This window comes from Oncorhynchus gorbuscha, linkage group LG18, assembly GCF_021184085.1.
Source record: "Oncorhynchus gorbuscha isolate QuinsamMale2020 ecotype Even-year linkage group LG18, OgorEven_v1.0, whole genome shotgun sequence".
NCBI classification, from domain to species: domain Eukaryota; kingdom Metazoa; phylum Chordata; class Actinopteri; order Salmoniformes; family Salmonidae; genus Oncorhynchus; species Oncorhynchus gorbuscha.
Genome location: NC_060190.1, coordinates 41,006,019 through 41,025,190, shown reverse-complemented (window position 1 = coordinate 41,025,190; position 19,172 = coordinate 41,006,019). Strand labels below are relative to the sequence as shown.

The 19,172-nt window shown below is 43.7% G+C and overlaps 1 protein-coding gene across 2 annotated transcripts in view; it reads left to right on the top strand.

Annotated features, from left to right (window-relative positions):
* Positions 1-19,172, top strand: part of LOC124003363 (lysyl oxidase homolog 2A-like) — a 49,086-nt gene that overhangs the window by 23,821 nt on the left and 6,093 nt on the right. For both annotated transcript variants that reach the window (XM_046311543.1, XM_046311544.1), the window contains 5 exons: positions 8,027-8,235; positions 9,415-9,631; positions 10,265-10,448; positions 11,178-11,329; positions 13,162-13,329. In XM_046311543.1, coding sequence (XP_046167499.1) covers positions 8,027-8,235; positions 9,415-9,631; positions 10,265-10,448; positions 11,178-11,329; positions 13,162-13,329 — 930 coding nt within the window. The remainder of the gene's footprint in view (positions 1-8,026; positions 8,236-9,414; positions 9,632-10,264; positions 10,449-11,177; positions 11,330-13,161; positions 13,330-19,172) is intronic.

Sequence of the window (19,172 nt, the reverse complement as noted above, 5' to 3'; positions counted from 1 at the left end):
ACTTTGTTGTCCTTAAGCCATTTTTCCACAACTTTGGCAGTATGCTTGGGGTCATTGTCCATTTGGAAGACCCATTTGCGACCAAGCTTTAACTTCCTGACTGATTTCTTGAGATGTTGCTTCAATATACCCTCATTATTTTCTTTCCTCATGATGCCATCTATTTTGTGAAGTGCACCATCCCCTCCTGCAGCAAAGCACCTGCACAACATAATGCTGCCACCCCCGTGCTTCACGGTTGGGATGGTGTTCTTTGGCTTGCAAGCTTCCCCCTTTTTCCTCCAAACATAACGATGGTCATTATGGCCAAACAGTTCTATTTTTGTTTCATCAGACCAGAGGAAATTTCTCCAAAAAGTACGATCTTTGTCCCCGTGTGCAGTTGCAAACCGTAGTCTGGCTTTTTTATGGTGGTTTTGGAGCATTGGCTTCTTCCTTGCTGAGCGGCCTTTCAGGTTATGTCGATATAGATTTTTTTTTTACTGTAGATATAGATACTTTTGTACCTGTTGGCTCTAGCATCTTCACAAGGTCCTTTGCTGTTATTCTGGGATTGATTTGCACTTTTCGCACCAAAGTACGTTCACCTCTAGGAGATAGAACACGTCTCCTTTCTGAGCGGTATGATGGCTGCATGGCACCATGGTGTTTATACTTGCGTACTATTGTTGTACAGATGAACGTGGTACCTTCAGGCATTTGGAAATTGCTCCCAAGGATGAACCAGACTTGTGGAGGTCTACAATTTGTCTTCCGAGGTCTTGGCTGATTTTTGATTTTGATTTAGATTTTCCTATGATGTCAAGCAAAGAGGCACTGAGTTTGAAGGTAGGCCCTGAAATACATCCACAGGTACACCCCCAATTAACTCAAATGATGTCAATTAGCCTGTCAGAAGCTTCTAAAGCCATGACATCATTTTCTGGAATTTTCCAAGTTGTTTAAAGGCACAGTCAACTGAGTGTATGTAAACTTCTGACCCAGTGGAATTGTGATACAGTGAGTTACAAGTGAAATAATCTGTCTGTAAACAATTGTTGGAAAAATGACTTGTGTCATGCACAAAGTAGATGTCCTAACGAACTTGCCAAAACTATAGTTTGTTAACAAGAAATTTGTGGAGTGGTTGAAAAACAAGTTTTAGTGACTCCAACCTCAGTGTATGTAAACTTCTGACTTCAACTGTATAACTTTCAAAATACAGAAATACAGCCGTTATGGTGCATACCGTCTTAATTTCTGTATTTTGAAAGTTATATATCTTGAAAATGTGATTACTGACATGAAAAACATTTTGGGACTATCAACAATGGACTAATGAAACAAATACTAAAAGATAGTTTTTGGGTAGTTGTCCTTTATGAACTTTAACCAGTACAAGGACATGGTTCCCTTTGCCATAGAAGCTCGAATCTTGGCCACATGTCGATCTTCAAGCAAGACAAGACAAAAAATCAGCCCCCCCGTGGAAAAAAATATCGCAGCACCCCCACCCCCAAACTACTTCCCCGTGGCTATGAAGACAATAACCCCAAGCACAACGTCAACATCCACAAAGAAACGGTTAATTGACTGTCTCTGGATGCATTGAAAACCTGTGGTTTGAACTGAAGAGGGCAGCCCATAAGCACATATGAAGGATACCAAGGATCTGGAAATATTCTGTATGGAGGAATGGTCTAAGATCCCTCCCAACATGGTCTCTAATCTCATAAAACATTTTTGAAAAAGGCCCAGTGCTATTATCCTCGCAAGATGAGGTATTAAAAAAAGGGGTGTCAATCACTACCTTTTTGGGGAGAGAAAAAATGACATGTCAAACAAAATCTCTTTCTCTGACCAGTTGTATTCGTATAAAATAATATAATTTCAAATATTTTTGAGCATACAAAATACCTCAGAGTTTGAATTAGTTACTTGATTACAGTCATCTTCATCAAGGGTGTCAATCATTTTGGACCCTATTTAATGTGGCACTACCTTTTTCACGACTAAGTCTCCATTCACTCATCGAGGCTCTAAGGGCTGCCACTGTAAGAGCAGTTTCAGACTGGAATGTGATGACATGCTCTGTGTGTGTTGTGCTGTCCATTGACTGGACACATAATGGTTTAGTCTGCTGGTTGGACTGATGGGACTTGGCTTTGCTGGGCTTGTCCTTGTGTGTGTGGGGGTGATGGAGGGGTTCCTTGTACTTTCTGTCTCGGTGTTACACAATAATAGATATTCCAGATGCGAAACACACAAACGTATGCACGCAAGCAAACACGCACACACACACCGGCAGAGCCAATCCAGTTTCCAGTCATTTATGAGGAAAGGCCTTCGAAACGGCAGGGCTAGCGGCAGATGTGAAAGTAATTTCAAATAATTTATGAGCTTTTTTGCTACTAAACTGCTGCAGCATGATTAACATTAATTTCCCCCCATGTTTAGTAAGAGAAGGCAGGCACGTGTAAGCCCAACGTGAAGCACAGTCGGGCAGTGGGGTGAATGAGAGGAAAGAAATGCACAGTAGTTTCAGGCTAAATTAGTCAGTTACTGGAATGACCGTGGCCTACCTCACTTTCACATAGACACCTACTGATGGATGGGGAACCCAGACAGGAAAACATTCTTCCTTGTTCCAGATGGCTGCTGTGAAAATGGTTGAGTAATCAGTAGGGTATTAAAAGTCTAACTTACATAAGGACATGTCCAGTCCAGTAGAAATTCTATTTCTACTTTGAGAGGTCCATCAAACTGGCAATGACCATTTTTAGACGTATTTACTTAGACGTAAGAGTTGTAAGATTTAAGTTGTTTGTGAATAGTCATAGGATGATTGATACAAACAGGCTTGTCGGGCCCTAGGTCAGTTCAGGTTAGCTTAGCATTAGGTTGCACAGATGAGAACTGAAAGGACTAAACAGAAATAGATTAATAGTTTATTTGAGTATCCGTTTTGCGATACAAGTATGTTGACCAAATCAACTCCCACAAACATATGTTTTTAGTTATGATCTAATTATTTGTATGTTTTATTTATTTAACCTTTATTTAACTAGGCAAGTCGGTTAAGAACAAATTCTTATTTAGAATGACGGCCTACCAAGGGACAGTTTGAAATTTACTGGGGTGGGGTGGGCTTGTCCAACATAGGGGAGGATTGTCAAACTTTTTTTTTGCTTTGGAGAGGTTAGTGTGCTTTTTCCTAATTCACATGAGCCATTTTGCAGGTCTACTATACTATATAAGGTCTTCCATATAGCCACATTTCCTCATCTGCTTGCATGCGCCTCCCCTATGTTTTAGTACTACCCTGATGCAGTACGCTTTTCTGCATGCACTATACCACAGGTCAATATAGTCTATCAGTCAACTGTCAGTCAACTGTCTATGGTGGGTCGTTTGTTCAGATCTGCTGCATTTGACACCGTGAACCCTCTCAGGGCTGGGCGTCTCAGACTTTGCACACTCTTGGATTGCATCCTACCTGGAAGGCCGCTCCTATCAGGTGACGTGGAGAAGATCTGTGTCAGCACCATTTACTACTGGTGTACCCCAGGGCTCGGTTCTAGGTCCTCTCCTCATCTCTCTATACACCAAGTCACTCGGCTCCGTCATATCCTCACATGGTCTCTCCTATCATTGCGGATGACACTCAACTACTTTTCTCCTTCGCCCCTTCTGACACTCAGGTGGCGACACGCATCTCTGTGTGCCTGGCAGATATCTCAACTTGGATGTCGGCCCACCACCTCAAGCTCAACCTCAACAAGACTGAGCTTCTCTTCCTCCCGGGTAAGGCCTGCCTGCTCCAAGACAACTCCATCACGGTTGACAGCTCCACGGTGTCCCCCTCCCAGAGTGCAAAGAACCTTTGGTACTTGTCTACAGAGCAGCAAGAGGACCAACCCCCCCCCCTCCTCTCATACCTTCAGGGCTATGCTCGAAACCTCTCTTGGCCCTCCCACCGCTACGTCAAGGCAGCGCCCACTCAAAGCTATTCTCTGTCCCGGCACCACAATGGTGGAACCAGCTTCTCCCTGAAGCTAGGACAGCAGAGTCCCTGCTGCCAAACCCTACCTATTCAAAGAGTATCTTAAATAATCCAACGGCACACCCCCTTGTACCACCTCCTCACCTCTTCATTCTCGCACTTGACTTTTTTTCCCCCACTTACTAGCACTGACCTTTCTTATAGCTACTTTATTGAGGAAAAATGTATTTACTTCGACTGTGATATGTGGTTGTACCACCTAGCTATCTTAAGATGAATGCACTGTATCTGGTCGTCCCACTTAGCTATCTTAAGATGAATGCACTAACTGTAAGTCACTCTGGATAAGAGCGTCTGCTAAATGACTCAAATGTAAATGTAAAATGACATTTGAATGATGGCGCAAAAGTCTGTTATTTGAATGTTTCATTCCATTTGGATCAGTTGTGGGTCTACTCTCAACAGATTATAGAAAACGCGGTAGCAGCCCAGTCTGGCTGTTGCTGATCATCATTCTCCCAAGTTGTCCTATATAGTATGGCCAGATACAGTGCCTATGGAAATTCTACACCCTATGGAACGGGGGTTGAAATAGCTGTAATTATATGTTCTGGTCATTGATCTACATAAAATTCTCCATAATGTCAAAATGAAAGTTCTATCCATTTTTACAAATGAGTATTCACCCCTTTGTGTGGGCAAGCCTAAATGAGTTCAGAAATACATTTTGGCTTAACAAATCACATAAAAAGTTATATTGACTCACTTTGTGTAAAATAATAGGAGTTGACGTGATTCTTTAATGACTGCCCCTTCCTCTGTGGCCATGTTACAGTTTTGACTTAAATCTGCTTGAAGATCTATGGCAAGACTTGAACCTTTCTGTCTAGCCATGATCCCCAACTCTTTGACAGAGCTTGAGGAATTTTGACAATAATAATGGTTAACTATTGCACAATCTAGTTGTGCAAAAACTCTTGTGAGGCTTACCCAAGAAGACTCACAGCTGTAATCGCTGCCAAAGGTTTTTCTAGCATGTATTGACTCAGGAGGGTGAACAGCATGGAGCATGGAGAGTGAGCTCCTCTTTGGTGGTTGGTGAACCCTCAACCTTCTTGGCCCTGCATTGCATCGACTGTGCCACAAAACCATGCTGAAGTGGTAGAGTTGATATCCACATTCATAAACACAGGGTTTGCTATGGTTCTTGTTATTTATGGTGGTAATAATTATTTTTGAGTACATTTTATGAAGGGGGAGGGTGCGCAAAATATTTTACAGTACAAGGGGAGGGTCATGTGAAAATATTTTTTACGTTGGGGAAGGAGATGCATTTTTTTTTTTAATGACACCTCGAGTTAGACCTTGAGTATGACTACACTCGTCTGACCCCCGAGATGAGTATGAGCTAACCATGGTCCAAAGACAATAAACTTGCTTGGGAGAGGTCATAACACAATCACCAAGGCTAAGGGTGATAACAATATTAGTCATTAATGAAGGTCACTAGTTCTGAGACATTTGTGTCTGAACCTTCCCAAAATAGTGTTTTGATGTTTGTTAAGCACAATTTCCACATTCCTAAACAAGGTGTAGTTTTAGGTGGGCCTTGAGCAAACTGTCTGATGCCGGTGTTATGTCTGGTGGTCTTGTTTCGGGGAAATGAGTGTATATGCACCCCAGCTGCAGGTCTCATGTGTCCCCCCTTGCACATTCTCAGCCCTTTGGTTTCCTTTTGGACCATTCTGCCAAACCAAACACTGAGATGGTTTTAAGAGCCCCCACTTCAAACCGGCTTCCCTTCCGCCCGTCATGTATTTACATTATGGAGAGAAACATCGCCCACTTTGTGTCTAGAACCTCCAAGTCCTTTCAAGGCACTCTCTCCCTTGACCACGTTCACCCTGCCTTGCTCTGCTATGTTAACGGAAACTCACAGTGATAAAGTGACCGTCGGGATTTAAATGTATGAAAGACTTTCTTCTCTCTTGCCACTGTAGTCAGTAGTCGGGTGACTGGGGTCACTGCAAAAACAGTCTCGACTCAATCACGTCTTTCCGTTCACCACTACATTTTTGGCGTCGAGGGAATACGAACATTCCCAGAGGCTGACGCCATATACGGAAAACCACCCCCATTTTCACTAAACGCTAATGTTTCTGGATTCACACAGAAATGTTGGACTGTCTTTCGTAGCAGGCGAGACGACTGGCTGTTGAAGAAAAGGCTGAGCTCAGCATTCATGGCTTATCAAATGAGTTTTTAGAGGGTTGGCACTGAGTACTTCATGTCTCTACATACATTACAGCCAGGAGTTAGTCTATGGGTCTATGGTTCTATGGGCTTATGGGGCTGAACAGAGTCAGAGGGGTTGGGTTAAATGCGGAAGACACATTTCAGTTGAACGCATTCAGTTGTACAACTGACTAGGTATCCCCCTTTCCCTTTTCCTCAAATGTGAAGACGCCTTTAAGGGTTCTCAGGACAGACAGAGGAGGGTAACTGAGGACCATGACCCCTCTACTGGCCGGTTGGGTTTAGGGTTAGCCCCATACTTTAGAATTAGGAGACCACCCTCAGCTTACTTTAGCCCTCAGGCAACAGCTTTTGTCTCGACTGTTATTGTAGCTTGGTGTAGCTTGGGCTCCCGAGTGGCGCAGAGGTCTAAGGCACTGCATCTCAGTGCTAGAGGCATCACTACAGACCCTGGTTAGATTCTAGGCTGAATCACAACCATCCGTGATTGGGAGTCCCATAGGGCGGTACACAATTGGCCGGCATTGTAAATAAGAATTTGTTCTCAACTGGCTTGCTTAGTAAAATAAAGGTTAAATAAAATACACGCAATCCAGATTTTTGTTATGTTGGATCAAGATAGCTTAAAAGCGTGATTTGTGTTTTTGCAGTCCCACTTTGTATTTTAGTGATTGATTATAATTGAGAGAAGATCGATGGGGAAACATAATTGAATGATTGATTATGCAAATGCCATTCTCCTAGTCCCAATCAATTATATTTTCAACATCTCATTTACTTTCTCAAAAGTTGTGTAACATAGACCTACAGGAAGTGAAAAGTCACCAAGTAAAACAAATTGAGGATGCGTGTGGTTCAAAGGTTATCTCCATGTTGAGAAGCGCCATCTGTGCTGCCACTGTGTACCCCAACCTGGCCCTTGATACACCTTACCCTGAACTCACCTCTCTGGTCAAGTTGATGACACAACAAATTCTAGACATTCATAGGGTTAAGTAAGGCATTGCAGTTTAGAAGGATTGGACCCCTTTTTTTAAAAATTTCGCTTAAAATGACATTCTCAAATCGAACTGCCTGGAACTCAGGACCTAAAGCAGGGATATACATATTCCTGATACCATTTGAAAGGAAACACTTTGACGTTTGTGGAAATGTAGGAGAATATAACACATTCGATCTGGTAAAAGATAATACGAACAAATTAACATGCGTTTTCAATTTGTTTGTTTTGTTCCATCATCTTTGAAATGCAAGGGAAAGGCCATAATATAATATTGCAGTTTAGGAACAATTTAGATTTAGGTCACTAGATGGCAGCAGTGTGTGTGTGCAAAGTTTCAGATTGGTCCAGTGAAGCATTGCAATACTGGACAATATTTTGTATCAAGTCTGCCCAAAATGTGCCGAATTGGTCAAGTGATATATTTTCAATATAACTATAGAAAACATAGTAGCTACTGTACAAAATGTAGCTACTGTAAATTTGACAGTGCAGTTAGATTAACAAGAATTTAAGCTTTCTGCCCATATAAGATGTCTATGTCCTGTAAAATCTGCTGTTACTTACAATGTCATGCTAATCACATTAGCGCACGTTAGCTCAACCGTCCCGGTATAGGGACGCCGATCCCGTAGAGGTTGTAAAGGCAAGTATGTCTTCAAAAATGAAGAATAAGGCCTCAGTTGGGCTCCATGCCATGGCTGCACTGTCCTGAATCTTTCATTGATAATCTTTAATCTGAATAACTGTGGCTGATCCAGGGACTCTGTGTCTCTCTCTTTCTGCAGAGTCTGAATGTCCAGGTGGAAGATGTGCGTATCCGGGCCATCTCCTCCCAGCGTAAAAGGGTTCCCATGACGGAGGGCTACCTGGAGGTGAAGGACGGGGGGAAGTGGAGACAGATCTGTGACTTGGGGTGGACTGAGATGAACAGCCGGGTCATCTGTGGGATGTATGGCTTCCCTGGAGAGAAAAGATACAACACTAAAGTCTACAAGTGAGCAGCATAACAGAAAAAGAGGGAAAGATACATGCAGACTTCATGAAGTTCTCCCAAATGTGTCTCTCTCTCTCGTCATATTCCATTTAGTTGGACTCGAGCGATAGCCTGTGCGTGGGCACATGGAAAAGTTTTGCTTGGGTCAAACAAAATTGAATATAACGTTGCGATGAAGTTTGAAATGACACAATTTCACGAATACAGCATCTAAAGACCTGCACACCTGGACACTTCTATAACATGCCATTTACATCCAAAATACAGATTTAAAATAAATAGATAAAAAATGGAATCTCTCCTTTAAATTGGACAGATTGTTTATTCCAGCAGGCAGCCATACCATTCTGGCCTGTATGCAATGTAATGGCCCTCTTCTAGGGGCCCTCTTCTAGGGGAGGGGGTCGGTCCTTGCCCCACCAGATGCTGTTGGTAGTAGTGTGGGGGGCCAGTAGGGGGCACTCATCCCATTTGGTGGCTCTACAAAGGGTCATGTCTCTAATGAAATATTAAACTAAGGCCCTGACTCTCTGTGGTCACTAAAACTCATGTGGGACTTGTGAGAGAAGGGGTGTTAACTGGAGCAGAAGAGAAAGTGGTTGGGCAACAATCACACTTTGTGTGTGTCCACTAATATTCTCACAAAATTATTTTGTTTCACATTTGGACCATGAATGACTTGGGCCATGAATGACTTGGACTGGCAATGGTAATCACAGGAGGTGGGACCTTAATTGGGGAGGAGCTTGTGGTAATGGCTGGAGAGGAATCAGTGGAATGGTATCAACTACATCAAACATATGGTTTCCATGTGTTTGATGCCATTCCATTTGTTCCGTTTCAGCCATTATTATGAGCCGTCCTTCCCTCAGCAGCCTCCACTGATGGGAATTGCATGTTATTTTGACTACAATACTGCCATTGTACTTTGTACTAAAACAGTCAATAACAAAAAAACTTTAAACCTCCCAAGTTCAACTGGGGAAATGTATTAATGAGGGGTAGGGTAGCATTTTATGTATTAAAAAACAAAATTTGGTATAATGTTTCCTCATCAGGTACTGTAGACAAGTTCATGTTTTCACAGCAGGCTAAAAGAGAAAAATTAACTATTTAAATTCAGTGCAATTCAACTAAATTCAACTAGACTCAACTCAATCTCTTTGTTTCCTGTCTCAGGCTGCTGTCCAAGCGCAGGAAGAAGAACTACTGGGGCTTCGGGGTGAACTGCACGGGGAACGAGGCCAGCCTGCATGGCTGTAAGCTGGGCCACAATGTGGAGCTGAGGGGGAATGCCACCTGTGAGAAGGGCTTGCCCGTGGTGGTCAACTGTGTTCCAGGACGGGCCTTTGCTCCCAGCCACGCCCAGGGCTTCAGCAAGGCCTACAGGGTGGAGGTAGGTTGGATCATCTGGAACGAGAGAGAGCATAGAACTGTGATTCATAGGACCTCTGTACAAGAGACTGCTTTTGATGGAGATGTGATGTTACTGTAGTTTGAGCTGTCTCTGGCCTTGTATTGAAATGGAAAGCATTCAGAAGAGGAGAAAATTATGAAAGACAAACCTTAGTTGTTAATGTTAATTAATGTAAGGAAACAGTTACAATTACAGTTTGATTTAGTGATCTTTCCTATAAAATCCACTCTTTGATTTCTGCATTATGTGCTGTGCTGTTTTATATCACGTTGCATGTGATTCAACTTAGAGACTGCAAAACACTGTGTTCAAACACTTCACAGATGACTCATGGGCTCTGGACAAAAGGGAAAACAGATACACTGAGATCTCAAACTCTCTCTCCCTCTCTCTGTCTGTGATTCACAATAAGCTCAGGATGTATGGAACAATACGATACTGTTTATTTTTGTGTGGTTCAACAAACAAAATGCAAATTTGAGTTACTGGACTGTTTCTGTAAAGAATACATACACACATATCAAAGTAATTGGATATTTTAACTATGCCAAGTGATTGTAAACTATTGTTTCTCAGTAACTGTAGGCCTAACACGGTCAATCGTTTCCGCAGCAACCCCTGGTCCGCCTGAGAGGCGGGGCCAACATAGGGGAAGGGCGAGTGGAAGTGCTGAAAAATGGTGAATGGGGCACCGTCTGCGATGACAGCTGGAACCTGGAGTCAGCCACCGTGGTGTGTCGAGAACTGGGCTTCGGTAGTGCCAAGGAGGCCCTCGCTGGAGGCAAACTGGGACAAGGTAGGTCTCCACACTCTCTCTCTCCCATTCAAGTACATGAATCTGCTGTAATGGAATATGCAAGCGCTTATCCATAGTGATCCAAGTCTCAGACCAACCACCTCTGCCATCCACTATTCAGATACTGTATAACCACACAGTAACAGAGGATGGTGTCTTTTCTGTTTTCTTGACCTGCTGTCAGTCTGTCTCGGACTACCTTGGCTCTAGTTACAGAGCAAACACTGCCAGAGAAATGTTCCTGTCCTGTCATATGCTGGAGACAGACACAGCAGGAAGGGAGTGATCATACATTATATTGTGGAAAATCCATTTTTATTCACATGAATTATTTTTACTTGACAAAATTTTAAAAAGAGAGGAGGAGATACAGTTTAATGTTCCCAAGTGCCCCACTTGAATGGGTCAGAGTTGGCTTAAAATTGGCAGAAGAGTTCATATCCACTCTCAGTGGGATTTCTACTCCTGTTAGGCATTATTGCTATTCAATTAAACATAGTGGGCCGGTTTCCCAGACACAGATTTAGCCTAGTCCTGAACTAAAAAGCTTTTTCATTGGAGGACTCTCCGTTGAGAATGCTTTTTAGTCCTGAACTACGTTAAATCTGTGTCCGGGAAACCAGTCCAGTGTCTGTGTCCTGGATTATTGAAAGCATAGAGATACATATTTAATTCTGTGATTGAGAGTGGGGTGGATCTGACTCCCAGTGTGTCTTCTCTGCCCTGTAGGAATGGGCCCGGTCCATATGAATGAGGTGAAGTGTTCTGGCTTTGAGAAATCCCTCACTGAGTGTTACTTCAATAGAGATGCCCTGGGCTGCAGTCACGAGGAGGACGCTGCAGTTCGATGTAATGTTCCTGCCATGGGCTTCCAGAACAGAGTGAGTAGACCTAGCACATGCAGCACGCATGTTGCTGCAAACAGTGCATTTGAAAAGTATTCATACATACCCCTTGACTTTTTCTACATTTTGTTATGTTACAGCCTTATTCTAAAATGGATTCAAGTAATGTTTTCCCTCATAAATCTACATACAATACCCCATAATGACGAAGTGAAAACAGGTTTTTAGAATAGTTAGCAAATTTATAAAGTAAAAAAAATGGAAATACCTTATTTACAAGTATTCAGACCCTTTGCTATGAGGCTTGGAAATTGAGCTCAGGTGCATCCTGTTTCCATTGATCGTCCCCGAGATGTTTCTGAAATGTGATTGGAGTCCACCTGTGTTAAATTCAATTGATTGGACATGATTTGGAAAGGCCCACACCTGTCTATTTAAGGTACCACAGTTGACAGTGCATGTCAGAGAAAAAAACCTAGCTATGAGGTCGAAGGAATTGTCCGTAGAGCTTTGAGACAGGATTGTGTCGAGGCACAGATCTGGGGAAGGGTACCAAAAAATGTCTGCAGTATTGAAGGTCCACAATAACACAGTGGCCTCTATCATTCTTAAATTGAAGAAGTGTAGAACCACCAAGAATCTCCCTAGAGCTGGCCGCTCTGCCAAACTGAGCAATTGGGGTGAAGGGCCTTGGTCAGGGAGGTGACCAAGAAACCGATGGTCACTCTGACAGAGCTCCAGAGTATCTCTGTGGAAATGGGAGAACCTTCCAGAAGGACAACCATCTCTGCAGCACTCCACCAATCAGGCCTTTATGGTAAAGTGGCCAGATGGAAACATGACAGGCTGCTTGGACTTTGCCAAAAGGCACCTAAAGGACTCTCAGACCTGGAGAGACCTGAAAATAGCTGTGCAGCGACGCTTCCCATCCAACCTGACAGAGCTTGAGAGGATCTGCAGAGAAGAATGTGGGAAACTTCCCAAATACAGGTGTGCCAAGCTTGTAGCGTCATATCCAAGAAGACTCGAGGCTGTAATTGCTGCAAAGGTGCTTCAACAAAATTTGGGAGTAATGGGTCTGAATACTTATGTATATGTGATATTTACTTATTTTTTATACTTTTGCAAACATTTCAAAAAACCTGTTTTTGGTTTGTCATTATGGGTATTCTGTGTAGATGGATTAGAGAAAAAAACAATTGAATCATTTTAACAATTGAATCAATTTTAGAACAAGGCTGTAACGTAACAAAATGTGGGAAAAGTGAAGTGGTCAGAATACTTTCCGAATGCACTGTATGGGTTTTACACAATGATTTATATAAACCCTGGATTACTGATGCTATGCATTGACCGTTGAGAGGCTTTGAAGCCACCGGTAGGCATAGCCACGGGAAGTAGGGGTGCCTCCGTGGATTTGCACATTTCTTTTGTTATTCTGATTCCGCTACTAACACCAACCACACATTTTTGCCAAACATTTTCATAGTTTAAGAAATATTTGATGTTTTATTGCCTCTGGAAATACTTTAGGTAAAGCCTAAAGATAGGATTTATGGCAAATATTTGAGTTTTCCATGAAGAACAGAATACTTAACACATATGTGTGGGAATATACTACCTCTTTAAATCAAGTGGATTTTTGGCCTCATAATAAACAGATCATCTGTGGCCTAGCGGGTGATCTAGCAGTCTAAGTTGCGGACACAGAACACATACTGCTGCAGTGTGGGTTTGAATTGGACCCACTGCTATTTCAGCACACTTTCTCCTCCTGTCTTCCCTCTCCATCTCTACCCTGTCCAATAAACACCAAATATATGAGCAGAATGGGACTGCCTTTATAAACATCTAATCTCTGGTTGCAGCTGCGTCTGAGCGGTGGGCGGAACCCATTTGAAGGGCGTGTGGAGGTGCTGGCGGAGAAGAACGGCTCGTTGGTGTGGGGTACGGTGTGCAGTGACAGCTGGGGTACCATAGAGGCTACAGTTGTGTGCAGACAGCTGGGTCTCGGTTTTGCCAACAACGCCTTCCAGGTGAGTTTATACACAACAAAATATCATCACATTGGCTGGTCAGCCAGACAATCAAGAGCCTAACATTATTTGACAAAGGGTAAATATGCTTCTGTGTAAGTATCAACAACATGTAATAATATTAAAAGGGTCAATTATACATTTTTGGGGGGAAATGGTCTTCATAATACTTCGTAAAAGTACATCATAAAGTGGGCCTCAGTTATATATACGCCACCAGCAAACCCCATATATCCATCCATATGGCTCTTATATACGTCATTTAGCTGTAAACAGCTGGAGATGTTCACTGAAGGAAAGTAAAAGGGGCTCTGACCTTAGAGTTTATAGTCTCCACACTGACCTTAGCGCTTATAGTCTCCACACTGACCTTAGCGCTTATAGTCTCCACACTGACCTTAGAGCTTAGTCTCCACACTGACCTTAGCGCTTATAGTCTCCACACTGACCTTAGAGCTTATAGTCTCCACACTGACCTTACAGCTTAGTCTCCACACTGACCTTAGAGCTTAGTCTCCACACTGACCTTAGCGCTTATAGTCTCCACACTGACCTTAGAGCTTATAGTCTCCACACTGACCTTACAGCTTATAGTCTCCACACTGACCTTACAGCTTAGTCTCCACACTGACCTTAGAGCTTATTTACATTTACATTTACATTTAAGTCATTTAGCAGACGCTCTTATCCAGAGCGACTTACAAATTGGTGCATTCACCTTATGACATCCAGTGGAACAACCACTTTACAATAGTGCATCTAAATATTTTAAGGGGGGAGGGGGTGAGAAGGATTACTTTATCCTATCCTAGGTATTCCTTAAAGAGGTGGGGTTTCAGGTGTCTCCGGAAGGTGGTGATTGACTCCGCTGTCCTGGCGTCGTGAGGGAGTTTGTTCCACCATTGGGGAGCCAGAGCAGCGAACAGTTTTGACTGAGCTTAGCGGGAACTGTACTTCCTCAGTGGTAGGGAGGCGAGCAGGCCAGAGGTGGATGAACGCAGTGCCCTTATTTGGGTGTAGGGCCTGATCAGAGCCTGGAGGTACTGAGGTGCCGTTCCCCTCACAGCTCCGTAGGCAAGCACCATGGTCTTGTAGCGGATGCGAGCTTCAACTGGAAGCCAGTGGAGAGAGCGGAGGAGCGGGGTGACGTGAGAGAACTTGGGAAGGTTGAACACTAGACGGGCTGACCGTTCTGGATGAGTTGTAGGGGTTTAATGGCACAGGCAGGGAGCCCAGCCAACAACGAGTTGCAGTAATCCAGACGGGAGATGACAAGTGCCTGGATTAGGACCTGACTTCCTGTGTGAGGCAGCTGCGGATGTTGTAGAGCATGAACCTACAGGAACGGGCCACCGCCTTGATGTTAGTTGAGAACGACAGTTTGTTGTCCAGGATCACGCCAAGGTTCTTAGCTTATAGTCTCCACACTGACCTTAGGGCTTATAGTCTCCACACTGACCTTAGAGCTTATAGTCTCCACACTGACCTTAGAGCTTATAGTCTCCACACTGACCTTAGGGCTTATAGTCTCCACACTGACCTTAGAGCTTATAGTCTCCACACTGACCTTAGAGCTTATAGTCTCCACACTGACCTTACAGCTTAGTCTCCACACTGACCTGAGAGCTTATAGTGTCCACACTGACCTTAGAGCTTATAGTCTCCACACTGACCTTACAGCTTAGTCTCCACACTGACCTTAGAGCTTATAGTCTCCACACTGACCTTAGAGCTTATAGTCTCCACACTGACCTTACAGCTTATAGTCTCCACACTGACCTTACAGCTTATAGTCTCCACACTGACCTTACAGCTTAGTCTCCACACTGACCTTAGAGCTTATAGTCTCCACACTGACCTTAGAGCTTATAGTCTCCACACTGACCTTAGAGCTTATAGTCTCCACACTGACCTTAGAGCTTATAGTCTCCACACTGACCTTAGAGCTTATAGTCTCCACACTGACCTTACAGCTTAGTCTCCACACTGACCTGAGAGCTTATAGTGTCCACACTGACCTTAGAGCTTATAGTCTCCACACTGACCTTAGAGCTTAGTCTCCACACTGACCTTAGAGCTTATAGTCTCCACACTGACCTTAGGGCTTATAGTCTCCACACTGACCTTAGAGCTTATAGTCTCCACACTGACCTGAGAGCTTATAGTCTCCACACTGACCTTACAGCTTAGTCTCCACACTGACCTCAGGGCTTATAGTCTCCATACTGACCTCGGAGCTTATAGTCTCCACACTGACCTTACAGCTTAGTCTCCACACTGACCTTGGAGCTTATAGTCTCCACACTGACCTTGGAGCTTATAGTCTCCACACTGACTTTACAGCTTATAGTATCCACACTGACTTAACACTTATAGTCTCCACACTGACCTTACAGCTTAGTCTCCACACTGACCTTAGAGCTTATATTCTCCACACTGACTTAACACTTATAGTCTCCACACTGACCTTACAGCTTAGTCTCCACACTGACCTTAGAGCTTATAGTCTCCACACTGACTTAACACTTAGTCTCCACACTGACTTAACACTTAGTCTCCACACTGACTTAACACTTATAGTCTCCACACTGACCTTACAGCTTATAGTCTCCACACTGACCTTACAGCTTATAGTCTCCACACTGACCTTACAGCTTATAGTCTCCACACTGACCTTACAGTTTATAGTCTCCACACTGACCTTACAGTTTATAGTCTCCACACTGACCTTAGAGCTTATAGTCTCCACACTGACTTAACACTTATAGCCTCCACACTGACTTAACACTTATAGCCTCCACACTGACCTTACAGCTTATAGTCTCCACACTGACCTTACAGCTTATAGTCTCCACACTGACCTTACAGCTTATAGTCTCCACACTGACCTTACAGCTTAGTCTCCACACTGACCTTAGAGCTTATAGTCTCCACACTGACCTTACAGCTTATAGTCTCCACACTGACCTTACAGCTTATAGTCTCCACACTGACCTTACAGCTTAGTCTCCACACTGACCTGAGAGCTTATAGTGTCCACACTGACCTTAGAGCTTATAGTCTCCACACTGACCTTAGAGCTTATAGTCTCCACACTGACTTTAGAGCTTATAGTCTCCACACTGACCTTAGGGCTTATAGTCTCCACACTGACCTCAGGGCTTATAGTCTCCACACTGACCTTAGGGCTTATAGTCTCCACACTGACCTTACAGCTTATATTCTCCACACTGACTTAACACTTATAGTCTCCACACTGACCTTACAGCTTAGTCTCCACACTGACCTTAGAGCTTATAGTCTCCACACTGACTTAACACTTAGTCTCCACACTGACTTAACACTTAGTCTCCACACTGACTTAACACTTATAGTCTCCACACTGACCTTACAGCTTATAGTCTCCACACTGACCTTACAGCTTATAGTCTCCACACTGACCTTACAGCTTATAGTCTCCACACTGACCTTACAGTTTATAGTCTCCACACTGACCTTACAGTTTATAGTCTCCACACTGACCTTAGAGCTTATAGTCTCCACACTGACTTAACACTTATAGCCTCCACACTGACTTAACACTTATAGCCTCCACACTGACCTTACAGCTTATAGTCTCCACACTGACCTTACAGCTTATAGTCTCCACACTGACCTTACAGCTTATAGTCTCCACACTGACCTTACAGCTTAGTCTCCACACTGACCTTAGAGCTTATAGTCTCCACACTGACCTTACAGCTTATAGTCTCCACACTGACCTTACAGCTTATAGTCTCCACACTGACCTTACAGCTTAGTCTCCACACTGACCTGAGAGCTTATAGTGTCCACACTGACCTTAGAGCTTATAGTCTCCACACTGACCTTAGAGCTTATAGTCTCCACACTGACTTTAGAGCTTATAGTCTCCACACTGACCTTAGGGCTTATAGTCTCCACACTGACCTCAGGGCTTATAGTCTCCACACTGACCTTAGGGCTTATAGTCTCCACACTGACCTTACAGCTTATAGTATCCACACTGACTTAACACTTATAGTCTCCACACTGACCTTACAGCTTAGTCTCCACACTGACCTTAGAGCTTATAGTCTCCACACTGACTTAACACTTAGTCTCCACACTGACTTAACACTTATAGTCTCCACACTGACCTTACAGCTTATAGTCTCCACATTGACCTTACAGCTTATAGTCTCCACACTGACCTTACAGCTTATAGTCTCCACACTGACCTTACAGTTTATAGTCTCCACACTGACCTTACAGCTTAGTCTCCACACTGACCTTAGATCTTATAGTGTCCACACTGACCTTAGATCTTATAGTGTCCACACTGACCTTACAGCTTATAGTCTCCACACTGACCTTACAGCTTATAGTCTCCACACTGACTTAACACTTATAGTCTCCACACTGACTTAACACTTATAGTCTCCACACTAACTGAGGTGATGGAGTGAGGAAAGGCTACAGGCTACATTTGATGGTGGGGAGTTCATTCCTGCTCTTTGAAGTTTAATTGGCCTACAACCATCAGCATCAACTGTATGTAGGGTAGGTACGCTTATCTGCTGATTAGTGCTGCTATTTTGATTATTTGTTGTATTTAAAGGGTGATTCAAGAACTATCTTTAGTCCCACAGTGTGATACACCTCTCTAAGGAAAGCACCTCGATACACACCGAAAGGAAAGCACTATCTGCGTTCTTTATACATTTTTTCTTGTGGTTCTACAGTTTGAGAGACTTTCTCTAATTTGCAGTGTACTAACAACTGGTGAATGCCACTGGCAGTGGTGATATATGTCTGGAAAGTATTTATGAATCATGGAAGAACTGGGTTGATGGGTGGGAGAGTTTAATGACTGGAAATTGGACTGGGCTGATAGAACTATTTTGCACAGTAATTGTGTGATTTTGATGATTGTGTACTAATGCCCCTTTTAATGGCAGTTTACATGAAAATTTCATGATGTGTTTGGGGATCCTTTAAATGTATTTGGACCTAGCATACACACCCACGTGCACGCACAGACAGACAGACAGACAGACAGACAGACAGACAGACAGACAGACAGACAGACAGACAGACAGACAGACAGACAGACAGACAGACAGACAGACAGACAGACAGACAGACAGACAGACAGACAGACAGACAGACAGACAGACAGACACTGAAACTGGAACAGCAGCACGACCAGGTGGCCTGGGGACAGCAAGGAGTAATCAGGCCAGGTACTCCCGAGGCATGGTCCTAGGGCTCAGGTCCAAGAAAAGAGAGAAAGAGAGAGAGAGAATTAGAGGTAGCAGACTTAAATTCACACAGGACACCGGATAAGGCAGGAGAAATACTCCAGATATAACAGACTGGCCCTAGCCCCCCGACACATAAACTATTGCAACATAAATACTGTAGGCTGAGACAGGAGGGGTCGTGAGACACTGTGGCCCCGTCCAACAATACCCCCGGACAGGCCCAACCAGGGCAGGATATAACCCCACCCACTTTGCCAAAGCACAGCCCCCACACCACTAGAGGGATATCGTTAAACCACCAACTTACTACCCTGAGACAAGGCAGAGTAATAGCCCACTAAGATCTCCCCCACGGCTCGAACCCGAGGGGGGCGCCAACCCGGACAGGAAGATCACGTCACTGACTCAATCCACTCTAAGGTTGTGTCCTAATGGTACCAGATTCCCTATATAGTGACTGGTCAAAAGCAGGAGAAAAGGGTTCCATTAGTAACACAGACTAAGTGTTTCTGCAGGCAGAGGGACAGATGGAACATATGATACCAAAGTCTAAAAACTCTGTTCCGTAGATCTCCCTAG